Raw genomic sequence first — 24,804 nt, forward strand, 5'->3', positions numbered from 1 at the left:
ATGCAAAGTTGGAACTTGTTGATCTCTGTCCTAGCTTCTGTGTACATTCCAGGAGGGAAATGGTATATCCAGTTTGGCTGGAACAGAGAGTGCATGATGAAGAGTAATGTTAAATAAAGCTAGAAAGAGGGATTGAAATCATATTGTAAAAGAACTTAATTGCCAGTTTTAGGTAGAAAAGGAATTTATATTTCATCATTTTTTTTTTCAACAAGGAACTGAACTAGAATGGTATGACTATGAGTGAAGAGATAGAGGAGTACAGGAGATATTGTAAGCAGAATCAAGGAAAGACTTGGCAACCAATTTGATAACACCAAAAAGAAGGCCAGACAGAAATGAGAACTTGGATGTTGGGGAGGAGATGAAGAACACCGATGAAAACTCTAATTGATATATAAAGTGCTACACAACACATATCCCATTACTCCCAATCACATAGTATACATTCTAATCAAACTGGCCTTCTGGCTGTTCCTCAAATGTGATATTCCATCTCAATCAATAAATCAACAAGCATTTATTAAGCTCCTCATGTGTGAGGCACAGTGGTAGCATGGGGATATAAGTAAAAAGAATGAAACCATGTCCACTCGCAAAGAATTTACATTCTAATGGGAGAGACAAGTGTATATAAGTACATATGTATACACTTAGCATAAATATAAAGTGAATAAATACAAAGTAGATAAATGCCAGGTAATTAGGAAGGGAGGGCCCTAACTGTTAGGGGAATTAGAAAAGGCTTCATGTAGATGGTGCTTGAGTTGCATCTTAAAGGAAGACATGGAACAGGGCAGGACATGATTTATCTCTGGCCACTGGATCCAGATCCAATTCATTTGCATGTCATGGCATCACCTCCCTGGTGTCATGGTCCTCTTCAAGATGGGACAAACAGCAGCAGCAAAGGAAGACAAAGGACTATGAGGCATCAGTAAAGAGACAGTACATTCTGGATATGTGGTTCAGCTGGTAGAGAGGCAAAGAGATGGAAAATGGAGGGTTGTGTGTGAAGAACAGAGAGGACAGTTTGGTCAGATCACACAAGAGTGTGGGAGAAGTAAACTCCAATGAGGCTGAAAAGATAGATTGGGGCCAGGTTGTGTGAGGCTTTACCATCTAAACAAAGGAGTTTATATTTCATCCTAGAGGCAATAAAAAGCCACTGGAGTTTAATTATTAAATAGATGAGTGACAGTGGTCAGACCTGCACTCTAAGAAGATCACTTTGATAGCTGGGTAGAGGGTGGATTGGAATGGGGAAGAGCAGGGGAACCAACAAGGCGGCTTATTGAAATAGTCCAGGTGTGAGGTGATAAGGGCCTGTTCTAGGACAGTGGCCATGTCAAAGGAGAAAAGGGTGTGTGTATGTAAAAAAAGATGTTACAAAGGTAGAATTGACGGAATTTGGCAATTGAATGGTGTGGTGCTAATCATGATTAAAGATCTTCCCCGCCCATTTAATGGGCCTCAGGTAGAGCTAGTTAAGGGAAGCTTGATTAGGGTAGTCTTGTGAACTTGGAAGAAGACAGAGACAGAACCAGAAGGGCTGAGAGAGAGAGATGGAGAGAGGGAGCATTGGAAGGGCCCAGAGAACTGCAAGGGCTTTCAGAACTCTGGGAGGAGAGGACACAGGCAAGCAGACAGTTAGGATTTGAGAGTGAGTGTTTATGGGAGGGCCCTAGCAGAGGGGAAGGTTACAAGGATGGCTTGGCTCCTTGCTGTGATATTATGTTTTAATTTCCTTACTGTTACATTGAAGTGTTCTTACTGGTTTTGGGATATAACTGTTGCTATGTTGAATCGAAATTATTGGTTTTGGGATTTGATCCTCTGGTGTCTGAATAAATGTTTTACTTCTTCTGCCTTCTATATAGATAGTCTCTTATATTTTGCAATTCTGAACTATACAGGCATATTCATGGTCACCATCGATATTGTGAATGTTGCCTTATTGATACAACTGTATGGGAGGGTAAGAGTGAGTAAGGAGTTGAAGATGATGTCTAGGCTTAGGGTGGTGATTGGGGGTAGAGGTGAGTTCACCTTTAGACCTGTTGAGTTTTATACACCTCTCAGACATCCAATTTGAAATGTCCAAGAGGTAATTAATTGGTGATGTAGGACTGAGGCTCAAGGTAGAGACTAGGACTGGATACACACACACACACACACACACACACACACACACTATCTCAATGATTTTGCAATGGCGGTCTCCCACTCTCCTACTCCTAGAATGTGCTTCTTCTTCCCCCCTGCCTTTTAGGTTTCTTCTGTTACACCTGAAAATTTGGTTGAAGGAAACAACAGAGCTAGGTGATAGAAAAATCCATGTTGTTTATTATTTTCCCTTAAAGCATAGCGGAGCTAGCTTACTTGTACGTACAAGGAGTCAGAGTATAAACTCTGGCTGCCTGAACAAAGCAATGAGAAAACTTTTATATGTTATTTTAGCAGACCCAGCAAGCCTGTGTTACCTCATTTTTTATGACCCCCATGTATGTTTAACCATGATACAAGGAGAGATTTTCCTTAATGGAATAGGGTTGTAAAGAATGTTGACAAAGGTCAGTTAATATTCTCCCTTGGAGTTAGGGTCTCATACTTTGATGGCTAACAGGGGTAAGAATGTCCTTGGGTCAGTCTAATCTGGCCTTGTTGACAGTGGTAAGGGTACTGCCTGAGCAAACTTTCAGAGAGAACAAAGAAGCCCAGGTCCTGGATCTTCATCCAGTTACTCATTAATTCAGGCTCTGGGTCTAGTTGAAATTAAAAATGATATAAAATAGTATAATATTTTCCACACTTCTTTAGCCATACATACTCTTTTTAAAAAAATCTCAATTGTCACTTGAAATGTCAAGGTCCCCAAGGGTTTGGCTAGTTACATATCCCCCTCATGGTTCTGGGCATACCCCTAAAGGGCAGTGGGATATTTCTTCTAATTCTGTTGGCTGAAGTTTCCATTCCATTTGTGTTCTCCCTAATATCAACCTAATATTTCTATTTGCTATTTCTATTTCAACTCTCCAATATCAACCTTCTATATATCATTGATTATGATTGATTAGGACATTAATTACTATATGATTATGACTCAGTGATTATTACCCACCCCAGTATCATTTAACATCATTTAGCTTTTACAAAAGGATATTTACTGAAGACAGGTATAGTCTGAAGAAAGTTACAAAGCATTTCCTCCCAGCACCTGGGGGGCACATTCTTCCCTATCCTGCCTCACCCCCTGGGAAGAGTGGACTCAAATTTAATATGGCTGCCACAAAAATTTACCCCTTCAGGTTTACTCCTAGGTATAGCATAGCCACTGGTGAAATAGCTCCCTTGCTGCAGGAAGGTGGAGTGTTTTGGAGTCAATCCACTACTGGTGTGGGTCAAGCAGGCTGCTCCTCAGGTTCTCACTGGTGCCTCACCTGGCTAGGCTGAAGGCAAAATCTGGTATGGACTCCAGTTCCTGGACTGATGGTGGCTCTCCTGACCTTTGGGAGCATGTAACTTCAGTTCTATTGCCAGCCAATATTCTTTCACCTAAGAGCAAGAAAGAACACATGTAAAGAGGCACCATGTTCACGGCCATGTGACAGCCCTGGTGCAGAGACAGGCAGCCACCAGGAAGCCCCCCCCCTCCCCAGCTGCTACTTCTTTCCCCATCTCTCAATCACCCACCAGAAAAGAGGTTGAGTTGCCAACCTGGGAGTCTACAGCAGTAAGCAGCAGACAGTAAACAGTCACAGAACACCTGCATACATTCCATATTGCTGTGCATGCAAGGTTCTCATTGACCATTCCCCATTATGCCTTCAAAGCTCAACTCTAGACTCACCTTCTACATCATTTTCTGATTCCAGAAGTTTAGACCTCCCTCCCCCCTTCAAATTGCTTTGCATTTATTTTGTAAATATACGTCTCTCCTTATAGACTGTAAGCTCCTTGAGGGCTGGGATTGTTTCTTTTTTGTCTATATCCCTGGTCCTTAACACAGTGCCCATAATGCCCAGCACATAGTGCTGGGAAAAAGAGAACCCGAATGTCGAGAGAAGAATGAAAAAATTTGGGTTTTGTGGGATAAGAACCTGAATATTAGGGGTGGGAATGAAGACCTCCTTGTAGGGAGGAAGACTTGTAGGTAGTAGGGTGGGATGAGAAGCTGGGTATTTCAGGTGGGGAGTAGGAGGCAGATGAGAACCCTGAATGGCCTAGGATGGTGAGGGGAAGATGACAACCAGAATAGCCTACTTTTGGGAGGACAAGAACCTAGGTGCTCTGGGTTGTCGGGGGAGAATCAGAACCTGGATGTTCAACTAAAATCTGACCTTATTTAGGAAGACTAACTCTTTTATTCCTATTTCTCCTGCATGTGGCTTGCTTTGTAGATATTTGTTAGTGTGTTGTCTCTCCCCATTAGATCGTAAGCTCCTTGGGGACAGGGATTGCCTTTGGCCCCTCTGTATTCCCAGTGCTTAGCACAGTGTCTGGAACATAATGGGCACTTAATAAATGTTTTTAATTGAATGTTTTGCGTTGGGGACAAGATGAGAACCTGGGTGAGGACAGCTAGGTGCTAAAATGGAGAGAGTGCCCTACCTGGGATCTGGCAGACCTTGAGTTCAAATGTGGCCTGGGACACTAACTGTGTGTGTGACCCTAAACAAATCACTTAACCTGTGCCTCAGTTTCCTCATCTGTAAAATGGGGATAATTATAGCGTCTACCTCCCAGGTTTGTTGTGAGGGTCAAATGAAATAATAATCGTAAAGCCCGTAGTACACAGTGCCTGGCGAGTAGTAAGCTCCATATAAATGTCTGCTATGATGGTGATGATGATTATTAAATGCCCTAGGTCGGGGGAGGGGCGCGGGAGGCTGAGAACCTGGATGTTGCGTGTCTCTGTCTGTGTGGGAGGGGGGCGGGGGTGTTCCTCAGATGTGTCAGAGACACAACGCTGTCTGCAGGACAGGGGTGCATGGGTGCTAGTCACAGGATAGGAGGGGGAGGAGGACGGGGCGAGTTTGGTTGAAGGCGTCATACACACACTGGGGGTGTGGGGCGTAATTGGCAAAGGAACTGGAGTGAGAGGAAGGCTGGGAGGGCTGGCAGAGCAGGGCGTGGCGCTGCCCTAGTAGGCGAAAGGCACGGGGAGGGGGAGGAGGGGCGTCCCGCCCCCATTCCCCCCCCCCCGGTTTGTTTGGGTATCCTAAGGCCCCTCCCCCCGGCTCACCTTCGCCGGGCGCGCGCGCAACGCCCCCTTCTCCCACACCTTCCTCCTCCCCCCTCGTCGGCCCAACTGTCAGGTGCGGAAGATCACGTGGTGGGCTGGCTGTTTGGTTGGTGAACCCTAGGGGCTGCCAAGGAGGAAGCCCGGAGGGCGCGTAAGCTAGAGCGCGCGTGCACGCGAGCGCGTAGAGGCCTCCCAGAAGAGGGGTTGGAGTAGAATCGGGGCCGTGGCGGGAAAGACCAATTGGAATGCAGAGCGCAGAGGGGGCGGAGGCCCGCGTGCCCGCCCCCGAGCTTGGGGTTGGTTGGGCAGGAGCGGGGGGCGGGGCCTCCGCGCTCTCTCGGAGTGGGGCGTGGAGCACGGGCGCGCGGGCCGGTAGCGTGACGCGCGCGCCTCGGCTTCCCCCTTGCCGCTGAGCTCAGGCAGGCAGTGGCTGCAGTGGCTCGGGAGGAGGCTCCGGAGGCGGCTCCGGAGGCGGCTGCAGCGGCTGAGGTAACTAACAAGCGCGGGCCAGGGAAGGTGGAGGATACGTCGTGCCCCCTCCTCAGAGAGCCGGGATTTGCGGAGTGGCTCCGTTCCCTGGGCTTCCAGGAGAGAGATCGTGGAGCCGGGCCCGCCCCGCCCTGGCCGCAGCCCGGGGGAGACCGAGGCAGCGCGGCGACAGGGGCGACCTCCTCCGCCCAAGGTCACGGCCGGCTGGCTCCTGGCTCCCTGGCTTTCCGCTCTCTGGTCTTTGCCCTCCACCCCTGCGCCCTGTCCCTTTCCCACCTTCCCTGTGCAGGTGTTCTCCCCCAGGTAAAGGGAATCCCCCTGTGGCCCCGAGGCCCTTGTCTCCCCCCACTAAAACCGCGTTCCCCGGCTAAGCTGCCATGCTGGCCCTCCTCTGTAATCCCTCGAAGACCCCCTGGGTAGACCATTCTGCCCCCGCCCCACTTCGTGTCTCTCCGCACCGCGCTCCGCCCCCCCTTTCCTTGCCGGAGTCTCCTCGCCTACCGAGTGAAGGCTTTGCTCCCCTATGTTATTCCCCAAAGGAGGGTACTCCCACCTTGCAGCCCTTCGTATCCCCTTCCGCAGCCCCTCCCGTGCCCTGATCCCTCCTGCTGCTCCCTGCACCTTGGGGATGCTTCTGCCCAAGTAAAAGTACCTTCACCTTCAGCATCGCCTTTCGGTGTTCCACAGCGAACCCTGCTCGCACAGCTTTCTTAAAACCCACCTTGGTAGTCAGGTAGATTAATTACATTTGCTTCATTGACAGCTTATCTCATTAAGGCCCGTAGAAGTAAAGTGATTGAGAGCCATACAGTGAGTTGTGAGAGTCAAGTGAGTCAATGTATGTGAAGTGCTTGGGAAACCTTAAAACGTATATGCGCCGTCAGTTATTATCAATATCATTATTATCATTATGTTAGTGGTTCCTTGATGTTAGGCAGGGGGCCTAGGCCTCTCAAGAGACAGCGGTAGTGGTAGTCTGGTAGTGACAGGAGAGAGAGAATGAATGAGGATGAGAGTATTTGTGTCTGGAAAGGCCCTCAGGAGTTATCACATGAAATAGAGCGCAGGGTGGCCTTTACGGGGACCATACATTTAGCAGATACTTGTTGACAGAGTCAAGGGTCCAGGTCAGTGGAAGGCCTGTCAAGAACTGTTGGGGTGCCTTAGATTTAGGATAAAATCTTCTTGTGCTTTGTCATCGTATTATTGGCCAGATGAGCTTTTATTCCTAATGTGAAGTCTGGAGGGTCTCTTGATAGCTCTTGGAGAACATTCCAGGTTTAGCTGTTTGTATTTCCTTGTGGAGAAAACTGTTAACTGATGTAGGAGGACATCCCAATCTTAAGAAGTACAACAGATAGAAATGTACAAGGACAGCCAAACGGGATTTTTCACATTTCTGGTCTCTGACCCTCTTCCCAGGATGTTCTGAGGCCGTCTTGGTCACTTGGTTGTAAATACGGTTCTTGGCCTGTTTTTGTTGGAGCTTAGACTCCAGCCCGTTTTTGTGTAGTTGAATTTCTAGTACAGGTTTGCAAGTAATTCTCGGTGCTTGTCAGATGAGGGAATGTAGGTTTATTTTCCTGATTTGTGTGGAGCACAGGGGTTTGGCTTCTGAATCAAAAATAAGAATCAAAATTGCAGGTGACCCCAAGGAAGAGTGGAAAAGATGCTGCATACCCCACAGTGCTGGGCTGCCCTCCAGCATCTGAGCATTTAATGTCTGTTTTTACATGTAATTTCCTTCATCATTAAGCCAGACAGAAGGAACTGGTGCTTACTTTGGGGGATATTCCAGTTCAATCTGGTAATGCATCTTGGTGTGGTGCATGTTGGGAAATGACATTTATGAGACCAGTATGAAGTAAACTCTGTAACTTTATTTCTCTAAGCTAGCAGTGGCTGTTTCTTTGATTTACTGTGATTAGACTTTTTTTTTTTAATGTGATTAGACTTTTCTTTCCTGCTTTGAGCTCTGTGATAAGGAAGAAAATTTCCGTAGTCATGGAGCAGAGAAATGGTTCTGGTTGCAAACTGAACAGTTGTCAGCAGCCTCAAATAATAGAGAGATTTCTATTTAATTTTTACCCATAGGTCTTCAGCAGCTAAGTGATTTTGGTAATTTCTAAGCCCGTTTTATCATCTCCACAATATACTATCTACCTCACAAAGTTGTTGTGAGGAGCTGCATAGAGGATTTTTTAATTTTTAAAAATTTATTGAGGCATTTTGTTTTCACACAACAGATATTCCCCAACAAATATATTTCCCAACAAATACCTAAACAAATCCTCTTATGTGTGAATTTTGCTGAAACAAATTAACAGAAAGGAGTGTGTGGCCTTTAATTTTGGTAGTATGGTACTAACATTGACCAGACGGATTTAAAAAAATCATACTGTTTATTGATGTTTTTTGTCTTTGTCAGTCATTCCTCAGCTTGCCCCTCAAGGTTGGACCCTCCTTTTTGACCAAAAAAAAAAAAAGTCAAGCAAAAACCTACAGAGTTCTTGTCTGACTGTATATGATTGTTTGTTAAAAGTTTTGTAGCCTTTCAATGTTGATTTTATTATATTGGTGTCATTGTGTATATTTTAACTTTTTTCTGCACCATTTCATCATATAAGTCTTGCCATGTTTCTATGAATTCTTAATAATTGCCATTGCTTATGGTACAGTAATATTCCATTACATTTAGTTTGTTCTGATATTTCCCAATTGTTGGGCACATATTTTGTTTCTGGGGTTTTATTATAAAAAACAAAGCTGCTATGAATATTTTTGTTCAGCTGGGTTTGCTCTTGCTGTCGTTAACCTCCTTGGTTTACAGTCCTAGTAGTGGAAACTCTGGGTTGAAGGATACAAGAATTTATTAGCTCTTCTTTAATAAGCCCACTGGCAACTTATCTTTTGGGAAATGGCTCTTTAATGTTATAGATTTGTATAATAGATTTTGGAGGTCTGACTTCAGCCTGTTTGTACCCTGGATCCTTTCTCTTCCAGAAGATTGCTTCCTCAATTGTCCACTGTCTCTGAACTTCAATCTTGCTCTCTCTATGGGTTCTTTCCCTACTGGGAAAGGGAATGGAATAAGCATCATTATAAAGTCTACTATGTGCCAAACATTGTGTTAAAAGTGCTTTTAACAAAAGTTATCCCATTTGTTTCTCACTACAGTCCTGGGAGGTAGGTGCTATCATTTCCTTCATTTGAGAAAATTGAGAACAAAGGTTAAGTGACTTGTCCAGGCTCAATTCATGTGAGTAAGCGTTGCTCAGAGATGGCTCCCATTGCGAGTAAGTGTAGGAGGCTTAAAAACAAAACTCACTACCATCTCCTCAAGCTGTCATCCTGTATCTTCCTTTTCTCATCCAATGTCCTTTAAAAAAAGCTGTTTTTATTGTTTCCACTTTCTTTCCATTCTCACTTAACTTTGTAATGTTTTCCAGTGTCATTACTCAGCTGGAATTGCTCTCCAGAGTTACCAGTGTCTCTTAATTGCCAAATCTGACGGCTTTTTTTTTCAGTCTTCATTCTTCTTGACTTCTGCATTTGATGTTGTTGACCACCCTCTCCTGCTGTATTCTCTCTGGATTGTGCTGGCACCTTCTCCCCACAATTAATTTTCACTAACTATTCCCGATGCCCGGAGTTATCTTCCTCCTCATTTTTATCTCCTGACCTCCCTGTCTTTCTTCAAGTCCCAGGTACAATGCCACCCTGTGCCACTTAGTGCTAGTGCCTTCTCTTTGTAGATTAGCTTCAGTTTATTTCGTTTATTCATAATTGTTTATCCACAGTTGTTTGCGTCTCATTGGACTGTGAGCACCTTGAGAGCAGGAACTGTTGGTTGTGGTTTTTTTTTCCTTCCCTTTTTCCACATCTTTACTGCTTAACACAGTGCCTGGCAGTTAGTGGGCACTTAGTAAATAGTTCTTGACTTGGTTCTCCTCAGGCCGCTTTGCTGACTCATCACTCATGTCACATCCCCTAATTGTGAATGTCCTCAGAGGCTCTTTCCTGGGCCTCTTCTTTTCTTTCTCCCTATACTCCCTTGGTGACCTCATCAGCTTTTATGGGTTTATTATCATCTTTATGTGAATGACTCACAAATCTATATATCCAGCCCCGTAGGTTTTCTATCAGTAGTTGTCTGTTGGACATTTAAAAAACAGATGTCCTAGAGACACTTCAAACTTATTATGTCCAAAACTGAGCTTATAATTTACTCATATACACACACGCCTTATTCCCCAAATCCCCTTTTCTTTCCTATTTTTGTGAAAGGCACCATTGTCTTTGCAGTGTCCCAGATTTGTAACTTATGTGTTACCTTTCACTTCTCTCCCTCGTTCAACATATCCTAACCACCCTTGCCAAATCTTGCTCTTTCTGCTTCTAGCATCAGACCCCCTCTTTTCACTCACACAACTACCACCTTTCAAGTCTCAGCTAATGTCCCACCTTCTGCAAGAAGCTTTTCCAGTCCCCTTTAGTGCTTGTGCTTTCCCTCTGTTGATTAGCTCCAATTTATTCTGTATATAGTTTGTTTGTACATAGTTGTTTGCATGTTGTCTTCCCCGTTACACTGTGAGCTTTTTGAGAGCAGGAATTGTTCTTAACACCACCTTTTATGTAAGCTTTTCTTCATCTCTCCCCAACCTGCTAAAGGTCTTCTTTCCTAACTACTGTGTATTTCTCCTGCATATATTCTTTATATGTTTATATACGTATGTATATAAACCATCTTCACATTCTCTTTTTCTGAGTCACTGACCTAGTTCTTAGAATAGGGGTAATACCCCCCAAAATCTTACTGTCTATCCTGAGGACACCAGTTTTCTTTGGTCTCTCTCTGTGAAGGGAGGTAGCATGATTTAAATCCCATGCCTTCCCCCTATCCCTACCAAATAAAATCAAATTAGCAGATTAACCAGTGTGTGATTCCAGAAAGAAATCCTAGGAAGTAGTGGTGGGCAGGCAGGCAGGAGGTAATGAGGCATTAAAATGACAGGTCATGATAGAGCAGATTTAGTGCTTAGGAAAGGAAAAACATACCTAGTGTGGAGGAGGAAGTTAGGTGGACTGTCTGCAAGAGCTCTGTAGCTCTGGGTTGGATCTTTCTTGAAACAGTTTGAGGAACACCATGCTGATTAAATAAGAATGATTCAGGAGTCATTTATAATGCTTTAGGTAATGTTTGTTCTTTGAGAAAATTTTGAAAGGAATGCTCTCTAGGATGTAATTTTTATACTTGAGAGTATTAGTTAGATGGCATTTCTGAGACTTGGGGAGAATAGATTTCTTTAAGCCTTTCTCGCATAAAAACTTTTATGAGAATAATCAGTTACGTGGCTAATAAGGAAATATATTTTTGTATGACTTCAAATGTATAATTGACATACTGCTTTCCTGTGCCATGGATGGGGGAGGGGTGGGAGGAAGGGAGAAAATTTGAAACTCAAAATTTAAAAAATAAATGTTAAAAAAAGTATATTACAAATGGAGAGGGGGGAGAATAATCAGTTACTAGAGTAGAAAGGAAGTAGTTCTGTTTAAGAGGACTCTATTTTCCGTGAAACTGTGTACTGTTGCTTTCTAACCTAGGGAGGAGGGATTTTATATTCAAAAAGGGTAAACAAGTTAGTATAAGTTAGTATATAAAGTATATAAAAATGTGTAATAGTTTAATTTTTTTTTTGCAGGCCTTAAAGCAAGAAAGATGCTCTAGAGAATGATATATCAAACATGTTAACTCCTGAACGGAAGTCTACAAGGAAACCTACGTTGAAGTGATGATGGAATAACTTATTTATTATTTGCCAACAGAAACTATCAGAAGTTCAGAAACAGAAGATATTAAACAAATGAGAATTGTTAACGGCTGGAAAAATCAGAGAAGTTCATTTACACTTAGTGGATGGCGTACAGTCTTCTCTTTCATGGTTAAATTCAGTATAGAAATTTCAACATAAAATTTTTCCAGTAGTTTTTATAGTACAAAGAAAACCACTTTTTGAAAGCTGAGCTATGTGTGGACACTTAGGAATTAAAATCTAGTTATTTCTGGTGTTCCAGGTTTGAGAAGAAACTCATTTTTGTTTTGGAGAAACCTCAGACCACGAAAATGGCAGAATCAAATGTGAAAAGTAAGTGTGTGTGAGTGCCGTGCTCAAGTGTGTGCCCACCTAAATATTATAGAATACGTAACTTGAGAGGATCTTAGAGATCCAACCTGAGGGGTTAAGTGACAAGTTTCAAGACTAGAACTAGGTCTTCTCCAGTGCTTTCTTTTTAACCAAGCTTTAAATCAGTCAGAGTGTGCTTCTTAGGCACGCTGCCCATATGCTCTGCCTTTGAGGGTGGGCATTGGATTAGGCCATTGGTTTAGAATAATTACGCTTCTTGCTTTCAAAGAGTGTACTATCCAGAGTTGAAACAATATTATGTAGGTGGAGCAAAGAGCAACCCCTTTGTTTGTGGTCTGCCTTCACATTCCCAACATTCTGCATTGTTTGTACTTACTCATTTTGGAACAAGATGAGGAGAGCTTCTGTGACAGAGAAGACTTGGAGTCCCCAGTACAATTCTCCAAGGAGTGAAGAATAATGTTTTTCTTCTCACTGGGATATTAGATCATGGACTTAGTGGGGTCTGTTGGGGCAGAAATCTTAGGAGCGCTGGAGCACACACACATGCAATTAATACCTGTCAACACTGAGCTCCCAGATAGCCCCAGTTATCTTGCACATTATTTATGATATGACTGGATGTATAGTAGCTGAGACTTGATGGACCTTTGTCTTCTGTAAATTCCCTTCTGTTTCTCTCCTCCCTCCCTTCCTCCTGTTTTTCAAAGGGTGAACCTGTGGCCTTGAGGACACGTGTGGCCACATCCTTGGGTGCAGCCTTTCGACTGAGTCCAGGTTTTACAGAACAAATCCTTTCATTGAGGGGATTTGTTCTGTGAAGTTTGGATTCAGGCATAGGGCCACACTTGAGGGCCTAGAGAGCCACATGTGGCCTTGAGGCCACAGGTTCCTCTGGTCTAGTTTATGTACCATAAAGGTACCAAGGTAGAGGAGTATATAACTGGAGTCTTTGTTTCTCTCCATTCCTTTTTTCCTTAAAAAATTCAACAAGCATTTATTTAATGCCTGCCTTATACCAAGCACTTCAGATACAAAGACAAAAATCAAACAGTGCCTGCCCTGAAGGAGTTTATATTCTGTGGAAGAAATAACATGTCATAGAAAATTAAGTACAAATTATATACAAAGTAGTTAAATTTCCTGGTCAGTTCTCCTTCCTGCCCACTGGCAGACCAATATCTTTTTTTGTTTCATTTTGAGTTCCAAGTTGTCTCCCTCCCTCCTAACCCTGCATGAGAGAAAGCCAATATTTGATATAGATATATATGAAACCATATAATACATATATATTGTGTGTAATATACATTATATCTACATACATAGATCAGTTCTTTCTCTGAAGGTGGATAGCATTTTCCTTCAAAAGTCCTTCATAGTTGATTTGAATGATCATATTACTCAAAATAGCTTAGTCATTTGCAGTTACTCTTCGAACAATATTGGTTTTACTGTATACAGTGTTCTCTTGGTTCTGCTTGTTTCACTCTGCATTGTTTCATTCAAGTCTTTCTATGTTTTTTTCTAAAACTAACCTGCTCATCATTTCTTATAGTGCAATAATATTCCATTATAATCATCTACCACAGCTTATTCAGCCATTCCCCAAATGATGGGCATCCCCTCACTTTATAGTTCTTTATCAACACAAAGCAGACCAATATCTGATGGCAGTCTTTGGGTGTAGCTGAAGTCCCTTCGGGGTAATAGGGGCTGAAGAACTGCCAAAGTAGGAAAAGAATTTGAAGCTCATAACTTCTGAGTGCTGTGGCTGAGCTGTCATGCCTTGAGGAAATGTAATGAGTTTGACAAGGACCCTTTCTATAGGAGAGTAGCCAGTGCTATCCCAACAACCAGCCTAATTATCCTCTTGCTTTGGTGGGTTTATTGAAAGGATGATCTTATGTCCAAGGAGCATCTCTCCCTGTGACTTTCCCTAGCCTAAGAGTTAGCAGGGACCCTGATTTGGTTAAAGTGGTGGTGGTATAGGGGAGGATTGGACTTGGTAACAGTAGCTGACTAGGTACGGAAAGTCAGGTTTGAAGTGGTGCTTTTAGTTTTAGCAGATGTCTAGAGCTGGAAAATAGTACCGAACTTAGAGTGGTATAGTAAGTGACTAATGCCTTGGTATACAGACTGTTCTGTCTTTATGTGAGTGGACCCTTCTGCAGACCTCTTATTAAAGTGATTTTTACATAATGCAAATTTGCCTGTGGATATGGGAAAGGAGGCCGAAAGGTGCCTGTGTGCCTGTTAATGGGGGGAGCAGCCAGCACGCGGTTCAAGTATACATTGGAGCCAGGGATGTAGAAGTATGATGGGTGAAATTTGAAATGACTGAGGAAACAAAGGTTCAAGTTTCTGAGCCTGATTTATTAAGCAGTGCATGCCAATTGCATAAACAAATTGGGACCAGGCTTCTTCAGCTTGACATTTGACCTGGAATACAGCGATAGGTTTATGTGTGAAAAGAAAATAACAGGATATAAACTAGGATATAAGATTAGGCAATATGATTTCTAATTAGAGGAAAGATTATGGGCTTTCTGAGTTGGGAAGGGGAGAGAAAACAGGGATACTTCCCTGAAACCAGAAAAAAAGAAGTGTCCTACTTCCCAAGTGTCTGTATTCAATCAAAGGAACCAGATTGACCAGTATGATGCTAGTTTTCAGGTAAGACATGGGTTGTTTGAGATGTAAAATTGCGAGAAAACTTCTTGCATTAGTCTTTTCCTCTGACTGGATTTTTAGTCAGCATACCCTAGGTCCTTAGTTAAGAGGCCCTGTTGTTTGTCCTTCCTTTTTGAAGAGGACAAATGATATCACAGGTTGATGTCTTGACTAGTGTGCAAATTGGATTTAAATGAAGCTGTTGTACAAAGTCTTCAGCTTCACTCTTCCTGAGTCATCGAGTCCTACAAAACCTAGGTGACGGCCTGGGATCCAGTGGATGACCTTGGTGTCTTAGATGCCTGACCAAATTCTTAAGTGCTCCATAGTGCCTACTTCAGCTGCCTTTATGGCCATTGGAATAAATTGCTCTTAACTGCCCATTCCACCAGAGGAAGTGCTTGGGGTAGACATTCCCCTAGCTCACTGACAGGTTTGAGCCATGTCATTTACTCTCAGCTTGGTTTAGCTCATCTGCTTAGGTGGTTTCCTGGGGGAGTTGCTGCTGTGCATGCTACGGCTTCTTGGAGCCACAAGTGAGAGTTGGGTGACAGGTGAATGAGCAGCCCTGAAAAGCGTTTGGCAAGCCCTCATACCAGAGGTGCTAGTCCTCCCGAACAGCCCATGTACCTGATCTAAGTAGCAGGTAGAGGTGGTCCAGCTTCCCAGCCACATAGGACTTGGTTCAAACAACACAATGAAATTTCATCACAATTCTCATAATTGAATAAAATTTTCTCCGAAGACAGAAATTGGATTGGATCCACAATTGAATAGAAAGAGAACTGAGCTACCCAGGATTGACTCACAAGATGGAGTTAGTAGTAGGAGCAAGAAGAGGAACACAGAGGGGCCAGGGCTAGTCACATGGGAGTCTGACTGGAAACGAAAGGAAGAACACATTGCGGGCAGATGTGGAGCTGGACAAAGACAGGAGAGGTTGGGAGATAATGCAGGAGCCAGAGACAGACACATATTACCAGAGTATAAACAGACAGAATACAGACATATGGGGGCTAGACACGTGGATGGAATGGGGCAGAGGTTTTCTTTCTTTGTACCAGAGGTCTCAAGCCAAGCCCCTGATCTGGCAGTAGTCTCTTTGTATGTCTATTCTTCTGCTTGGAGGATTTTTTTTTTTTTTTTTTGGTGAGGGTAGGGGGAGGCCATGGAGCACTGAATTACAGTATAATAAAGTTAACATAGGTGTTTTTTGAGAATGTGGATTTCTTTCAGAATTCTTTATGTAAAGTCAAAATTTGCATAATGCAAATTTATGTAAAGCAAGAACTGTCTGTATGTTTTTTGCCAGTCTTTCAGGGTGCCAGTGCTTACAGTTTTGAGTTTTTCTTTCTCCATGTTGGGAGTGTGAGAAGATGTTGCTTGTCTTTAAAATTTATGAATCATAATTATTGTCTGTAATTAAGTAGTGATGCATAATGTATTCCACAATGGATGATGACACTAGCCTCCTGGTGACCACATACAAAATGCTTTTTCACTTTAACTAACACCATTTGATCCCCAGTGGTGTGCTAGGCCATCCATTTGCAGAGAATCTTCTCAGTCATCTCAAATGCCAGAGGATAAGCCTACCTGTGTGTACTGGGGAATTTTAAATGCAACTTACCACAAGTTGAACTGCATTGCCCTCAGAATAAAGTTTATTTCCCCTAGCTGATATTCAAAACTTTCATAACCTGGTGCTTACCAGCCTTTCCAGCTTTCTCGTATTACTGCCTTCTGCACTATGAACCACCTGGGCTGTTCTCAATATCTTGTATGTGCCTTGCATTTTTCTCTCCATAAGTCCTTCCTAACACAATTTCCTTAGGCCTGCAGTGTCTTTCTCTCCACCCTCCCTTTTCTACCTCCCCTTCATGTTATATTCGTACCTAGCCATTAAAGCATATCTCAGTTGTAGCCTTCTCCATCAAGATTTCCCTGACCCCATTTCCAGTTGGGTTACCATAGGACTGTTTTTTTTTTTGTACCTTCCTGGTGCATTTGTGTAATATGTATAATAGTTATCCCCTCATTAGACTGTATATTCCATGAAGGCAAGGGCCCACGTCTTATCTAAACTTTTTGTCTTTCTTAGCATAGTGCTTTGCACCCAGGTGTTTATTGAATGAATGACTTGGAAGGAACCTCAGAGGTTAGTTCATTTATTCTTCCAGAAAATGTTTACTAACTATGACATTGCATATGAGGTATTGTGTGAGACACAGAGTTCTGTAGGACATGTTTTCTTGAAGGGTTTGTTTTTTGGGGGGTGGCGGTGGTAATTTTTATTCTATACTGTCTGATCACTTTTTTTCTCTTTATTTTTTAAAAATCTTACTTTTATTTTCAGTTCCTTGAATAGTTTATAATAGGACAGATAAAGATATATATATATATATATACACACACAAAAATTATAATACAAGGCAGAATATGATACATTCTCTTCTTAACAGAGTTTTCACTTATGACTGGTATGAGCAAAGACTTCTGTTTAAAAATCTTCAGTGACCTGCGGAGTAAAGTTTAAACTTTTTCACCTGGCATTCAAAGTCCTCCACAAATTGGTACCAATTTACCTTTCCTAAGGCATCTAACCTTCTACACAGTCATGCTCCAGCCAAACTGGACTAACTTCTGCCCCTTGAACAGTATTATTCTCTGGCTTCCATGATTTTGTTAAGGCTGTTTTCCTATGAGTGAAATGTCCTCCTTTGCCTTTTGAATTTCTGTACATCTCTTCCATGGAAGCTTCCCTGTTCTTCTTAGTAATGACCATCCTCTTAATAGCTCCACTAGCATGTTTTACGTTTCTAACTTAGGTAACATATTTTTTGTTGTTGTTGTTTGTTTGTTTTTGGAGGGGGGAAGGCAAGGCAATTGGAGTTAAGTGACTTGCCCAAGGTCACACAGCTAATAAGTGTGTCCAGTGTCTGAGGTCAGATTTGAATTCAGGTCCTCCTGACTCCAGGGCTGGTGCTATACTCACTGGCTATCTAGCTGCCCCACTTAGGTAACATATTGTATGTTTGTGTTTTCATCTCTCATTGTTAACAGTTAGCTCCATTAGATGGACTGCTTTATCTACATTTGTATCTGCAGTAGTGCCTCAGATAATGCTTTGCACATATTAGGTGCCTAATGTTGTATTCAGTGGATGCACAAATAATGGAGTGGAGGCAGAGGTGACGGCAGGAGCAAAGGATTGGAGACAGGAAAACAATGCATTTTTTGGAAAGATTTGAACAATATGATATAACTGATGGTTATATAGCATGCTGAAGTTTGCAAAATGCTTCACATACATTGTAATCTGAGAGTCAGTACTACAGATATTGTCCCCGTATTAAAGATGAGGGCACTGAGACTCAGACAAGTGAAGTGATGTGTCCATGGTTACACAGAAAGCAAATATCTGAAACAGCATAAGGTAGTAAAAGTAAGTTGAGACCACATTTCACATGTCCTTGAATGTTAGGCTAAGGAGCTTGGACTTGTTATTCAATAGGAACTGGGGAACAACTGAAGTTTTTTGAACAGGGTAGACATCATATGCAAGATGGATTGGAGTGGAGACAGATGAGCTAAAAAAAAAATTGGTTGAGAGGCAAGGTGATGTATTGGTAAGTTGGCTGGACTTGGAGTCTCTAGGGACTTGATTTCACATCCTATCTTCATGTGTGAACATGGACGTCTTTGGTCGTCAGTTTTCTTATTGGATAATGGGAATAATACCTTTCTTACCTGTCTCATGGGTTATTGTGAGAATCAAATTTATACACACACACACACACACACACACACACACACACACACATACATATAGTTTTTGGCACACCTCAAGGCACTTTATAAATGTCAGATATTAGTATTGGTTAAGAGGCCATATTAATAGTCTGAATAAGAAATAACAAGGATCTAGGGTAGGGTGATGTGAATGAGAATGGAGAATGGAGAGCCTGCCCATTGGGTCCCCACTATGTCAGAGATTCAAATGTGATATAATACACTCATGAAGCTAGTTCTAGGGCATCAAAATCTGTCTTTGCCCTACAGCATCAGATTAATTGCACATTTGTCTTTGAAAGTCCTGTGGCATTTTGAGAGTGAATCTACTTAGAAAAAAATGTTGCTTGTAGGAGATTATATCTAAGTTGGACCCAATAACCATTTTTGACCTTTGGTTCAGAGTTTAATGTCATTCTGATGCCATATCCCTAGCCATATGTCAGGTTATCACTGAAGGATACACTACTTAAGCAGGATTCATGGATAGCTTTTAGCTTAATGTGGCTGAAAATCTTTGGCAGTATAGCAGTGTATAGCAGCAGTTTCTTGAATCACTTTTTTGTTGCCTCTTATGTTTCTACCTCGGTCATTTTAGCAATTCCTAAGAGATTGTCTCCAAAATTATGTGAGAGATTCTCAGAGGATCCAAAGCCTATTAAGATGACAGATTCCAAGTTTCTCTTGTATCCTCAAGCACAGCTGCATGATATAAGTGGAATACATGCAACCCACCATCTAGCACTGCTGGATTTACCAAAGGCAGTGAAAAAAAACTGACGAACTGGCCGGGCAAACAGGACCTGTTTTTCCAATGGTCTAGGGAGCTTCAAGTGAGTAAATGCCCTCTACCAATGCATGTAGTCACTTGCACTACAATTTAGAGTCTAAGGAATTGAGAGAATAAATGACTTAGCCAGGATCACACAGCCAGTATGTGTCCAAGGCAAGACTTGAATCGAGACCTTCCTGTCTCTAAGGCTAATTCTGTAGCCATTACATCACATCGCCTCTCTAGACAGTAATTAGAATTGAAGAGCTTTTTGAAGAAAGTGTTTAGTCAGGTGAAATCCTTCAGTGCATTTTCTAGATGGACTTGATATTCCTATATTCACTATTTTAGCTATGTTTTTTTTGGCACATTCCTTAATTCCCATCAGTTGTTAGATGTTAAATCAGAGACTAGGTGACCCAGATGGTTTAGAGAGAGGGACTTTTTACCTTGGGTGGAAGGTTTGGTACCTTCTGAGGTACCTTCCAAATGTAACATTCTAAGAGTTTATGTCCTTTTTGAGAAGAGGTCATTTTTTGGTTGATTATTTGGGGCATTAAAAAAATAGACATAGAGAAATATGAAAATGGGATAAAAAAGCCTTACTTGCTTCCAGAGTCACAATAAACTTGGCAGTTGTGCAGGCCTAGGGAGTGTTCTTTTTCATGTTTTTAGCTGAACTGCTCGATTTTAGAGATCTCATGACCTTTGGAGGAATTGTCCCTCTAGTCTTGAGCCATTTTGGGGGAACAGCAACACTATGTATTATAATTTGCCCTGTAAATATGAACTGCCATTGTGATATCCCTTTCTTTTTGTTTGGAGCCAAAGTATTATGTGAGTTATACAGTTGGGATGGAAGGGTATCTCTGGCAATTCTCTTTTCTAGTTTTATGATGTACTGCTTTTGTATCACATTTTTATGTAACTATTTTCTACTCTTGCATAGAATTTCAGCCTCTTGTTTTCTGTCACTGCTGACATGCATTGGTTCTCTGTGGTTCTCTCCCCACTAAAATATTGATTTATTTCCTTCTCAATCCTAGTCAAGTTTTTCTGCCTGAATTTCCCAGAATTTTAATCTGTAACTGTTTTGGATTTGTCTTAAAAAAATGTTTTTTTCACTACTTAAGCATCATTTTGCAGAATAGCCCTCAGTCCTCTGCAATTCTCTTTCACATTTGCATTGATGATGGCAGGGTAGCAAAAAAGGTGACAGGGATAATAGCATCACAATTTAGACTATAAACATTAACTTAGCTGTGGAGCTCTAAATGTGAGATATCTGTCTAATGACTAGGGTGTGGGTATATGTTATAGTTACTAAATCATTAATCTTGACATTCTTAATCCAAATAACCAGAAGATCAAAAGAAATTGAAGCTAAATGGAAGTATAGATCATATGCTGTCCTCAGAGAGTCAAATAAAGGAGTTGGTGGCATTGCCTTTGTAACAAGTCCAAAGGCAACAAGAAACATCATTTTCTGAGATACTTGACCATCTTGTGTTGCAATGCTTAGAAGCATTTGCAAAAATTACCACTATGTAGATCATTGCAGCTTTTGTACTAGGATATATTTGTTTTTTAATTTACCTACCTCTGTTACAGAGAATGAAGTCTACCTGCTCATCATTTCTTATAGAATAATAGTATTCCATTACATTCATATACCACAACTTATTCAGCCATTCCCCAATTGATGGGCATCCCCCTCAATTTCCAATTCTTGGCCACCACAAAAAAAGCTGCTATAAAGATTTTTGTACATGTGGGTCCTTCTCCCATTTGTATGATCTCTTTGAACTACAGCCCTAGAAATGATATTGCTGGGTCAAAGGATATGCACATTTTTATAGCCCTTTGGGCAATAAGATGGATAATTAAGGAAATTACAATATGATTTTTAAATGTTCTATTATGTTTTTATTTATTTTAAAAATATTCCCCTAATATATTTCAATCTGCTTCTGGAGGTACTTGTAAGAATTAAAGACTGAGTGCTGCTCTGAGCTGCATGTTTGACCCCTCTGGGATCAATGTTCTTTTTAATTAATTTGCATGTTTTTTCCAATTACATGTAAAAAATTTTTAACGTTCATTTTAAAAAAATTTGAGTTCTAAATTCTCTCCTCTGCCTCCCCACCCCTCTCATTGAGAAGGCGAACAATTTGATAATAGGTTATATACATGTAAACTCAGGGGATTTGTATTTTCCCTGTGGCTTCTTTGTTTAGCTGAATAGAGAGGCTACCAAAGTTCTCATACCATCCCATTCGGAACTGTGGGAAATCAGTGACAACAGTATCAAGATTATAGCAGGAAAAAGACTAGAGCCTAGCCACCCCATTCTAGAGTGCAGGAGGTGGTAGAGTTTGGCCTAGGCACAAAATCCAAAACCAGGAATTGCTGTTGGTAAAAGTAAACAAGGAAAATTTCAATACACAAAGAGAAGCCCAGAAAAAACCCTAGTACTGGAGAGCAGTTCTGCAATGAGTAGAAGCAGAGGTTCAGAAAAGAAAAAGAATGATCTGACCATAAGGATGGGAAGAATGAAGCAAGAGATAAAAATGGAATTAGAACTTTTGAGGAAAAAAGATTAGAATAAACAGCTTAGAACAGAAGGTAGAAAACATGATTCAAATAGTGTACTCCTTGAAAAAAAGAATGGAGCAAGTAGAATTTATTGAATAATTCAAAGAGACACTTAGACATATTTGAACAAAATCAAAAGACTGAAAACTTAGAATACAAGAGATACTAACAAAAATAACTGATCTAGAAAACAGGACAAGGAGGGGTATTTTAAGAATCATTGAACTTCCTGAAAGATATGATTAAACAAAAAATATGTATTTCAGTAAGTCTTAAGAGAATATCAGATCCCATTGTGCTTATTGTTGGACCATAAAAAAATTTGATTTGCTAGTGCAAAATGTCTTTTTCCCCTTCTTGCAGTGAATCCCTTATTGTCCAAGTTTCTGCTATTTGGAAATAGGGGGAGGAAGTCATTTAACAAATTTTGTAGTATGTGGAATAAACTAAAGACTGGGAATCATGTTGAACCCTGTCACATACTGTGTGAATTAGACAAATTATCTTGTGCCCTCATCTGTAAAATACAGAGATTCGATTAAATTGCCTATCTCCAAAGTTCTTTCAAGTCCTCTCATTCTCTGCACTTTGCTAGTAGAGTGGCCATTACTGTTTACCAGTGATAATCTTAAGGCATGGTGGTATCTGGAAGTTGCTTCTAAATTATGAATGAAAGATTTAGCTTTATTTAATTTCATATTGAATTTAAAGGCATTTTGTTGAACTTAGACTTTGGAAAGCAGTGATCCTCAATAATAACTAGGCATAATGATGGTGAGGGTCTCAAGGTATACCTCTTTGGACATGACTTATGTATTACATCAGACTCTGGAACATTGTAGATCCTCCTAAGTGAGATTTTAGCCTAACCACATAGGAAAAACCAGAGTTTGAAGAATGCCTTTTTGACATGCTTTTTCTCCTTGATGAATAGAACTGAACTTTCACTCTCCATCCTATCTGTCTACCTTCTGCAGGTAAGGGGTTTATGGGTGTTCAAGGAGGCCTAGCAACTGTGGCGTGAGGGCTTGCCAAGCCCTTTTCAGGGCTGCTCATCCATTTTATGATGTTCACCTGATTGACCTGACTCTCAGCTGTGGCTCTATGAAGCTGTAGCATACACAGCGGTCACACCCTGGTGAAAAAACATCTCAGCAGATGGGATAAACTAGGTTGACGGTAACTGACAGGCCTCAAACCTGCAGATGAGTCAGCGGGGTATCTACCTTAAGCAAGTGAAGATTTCCTATGTAGGAATGGGTAGATGAGAACAGTTTGTTCTAATGGCCATGAAGGTGGCTGAAGCAGTCACTGTGAAGCATTCAGAGCTTGATCAGACATCTAGGACACTCAGGTCATCTACTGCATCCCAGGCCATCACTAGTTGTCTCGACTTCTGTCCTGCCACTGGACTTAAGTGACTCAGGAAGAGAGAGTGAGGCTGAAGACTTTGTGTAACTCTGCCTCACTTAAATCCAATTTGCACACTAGTCAAGACATCATCTGTGATGTCATTGGTCCTCTTCAAAAATGAAGGACAAACACAACATCTATCTACCTTACTTATCTAATTATTGCTTATCTAATCTTGGACAGATATTGCAGATAGACAGTGAACTGGCTCAGAATTGAATGCAGAGAATGGACTGGATTACCTTTGAGAAATTGTACAGTACTTTTAATTACCCCAAGCTTCTCTCAGAAACAAAGGCTCATCATCTAATCATCAGTATTTTTCCATTGAGGCTATATATCTACAAGTTAAGGAATACTACAATCTTTGTTAGAATTAAAGCTCTAATCAGTCTTTTCAAAAAGATATTGTTCAAACACAGGTGGTCTTATAACAGGAGTGATGGCCAGCATGGTATGCACACAATATCAAGTTATTTAGAGAAAGACCCCCAAGAACATTGGGTGGATCCCTTGTGGAAACCCATGAAACCCATAGCCAAGTCAGGTTGAGGCAGCATAAGTGGGTTGCTGTCTGTACTTTTGGAAAGAATACCCACTTCATTGAGATCACAGATTGTTGAAGTTTTTAAGTATCTTTAAAATCTGTCCATCATAATTTCTCCATTAATTATCTAAAGGAAGATAAATGTGACTATGTCTGGTTCTGGGCCCTGCTGTGTCTGAGAAGACTCTTTCCTTCACATATGGCAAGTGTGGCCCTAACCTGGTTTTCAGCTTGCCTGTTAAAATTTCAAATCAGTTAATTTAATAACCAGTGGAAAGCAATGTTAAATCTATTTTAGGTGTAATCTTGAAGACATTAGACCTTGATTTTTTCACCTGGCCCAGGTAATTCATTAAACAGAATGGCAAAGGAAAGATGGTCCTTTCAAAGGACTTTTCCTCTCTGGCATGTGTTCATCCTCAACTTTTTGACTCTGCTCTTATGAATTTCAGCCATAACCCTGGCTTATCCCCATTGCACTGTTTTCTGTGACTAAAGATGTTTGTTATACATTATAGTGAAATGGAAGAAGTTACTTAGGTTCAAAAAGTGTTTATCGGTCATCTTCATGTGAGATGCTGGTGCTGTTTATAAAACAATTTTATGCAAGCGTTGTGAGCTTTGGATCAAGCCTGAATTCATCTCTGCTTTTGAGATCCTTCTTACGTTGGTCCAGTCTAATTCACCAAACTTCTTTCCCTTTGTTCTTTTTACGGGCTTTCTACTTCAGCCAGGCTGGTCTTGTGGACTGTTCTTGTTTATTTGTTAATTTCTCAATAAATTATTATGTTTTACCTCTGTGCTTTTTTTCCTCCTTTCTATAAAGTTAAATCTAATGCTTCCTTAGAGATCTAGTTGCATTCTTCTTTTTTGGGAAGCCTTCTCTGATCAGTGCTTTCCACACAAGTCTTCTCATTTTTCATTCCTCTAACCCTGACCAATACAAGCTCTATTGTACCATCAAGCACTTGTTTTTAGTTATCTGATCATTCCATATACATATGTCAAACTAGTGGTGTCTTGCTATTAAACTGAGGTCAGATTTTCAGATGTCTCTTAAGCTGACCCTTCAAGATGTTCTGTGGCTATGGGAAGCAGCTAATGCTGCATTGGATAGATACTTGGGACCCTG

The 24,804-nt window shown here is 41.4% G+C and overlaps 1 protein-coding gene across 2 annotated transcripts in view; it reads left to right on the forward strand.

The window, feature by feature from the left end:
* Positions 1-5,627: 5,627 nt before the first annotated feature.
* The window catches only part of MROH1 (maestro heat like repeat family member 1), a 182,063-nt gene continuing 162,886 nt past the window's right edge, over positions 5,628-24,804 (forward strand). Inside the window, exons 1-3 of one of the 2 annotated variants that reach the window (XM_036741523.1) lie at positions 5,655-5,734; positions 11,440-11,679; positions 11,813-11,883. In XM_036741523.1, coding sequence (XP_036597418.1) covers positions 11,862-11,883 — 22 coding nt within the window. In that variant the 5' untranslated portion in view covers positions 5,655-5,734; positions 11,440-11,679; positions 11,813-11,861. Of the gene's footprint in view, positions 5,735-11,439; positions 11,884-24,804 lie in introns of both variants that reach the window. The other variant, XM_036741524.1, reaches the window with a different exon arrangement.

The sequence above is a fragment of the Trichosurus vulpecula genome, chromosome 1 (assembly GCF_011100635.1).
Source record: "Trichosurus vulpecula isolate mTriVul1 chromosome 1, mTriVul1.pri, whole genome shotgun sequence".
Lineage (NCBI taxonomy): Eukaryota > Metazoa > Chordata > Mammalia > Diprotodontia > Phalangeridae > Trichosurus > Trichosurus vulpecula.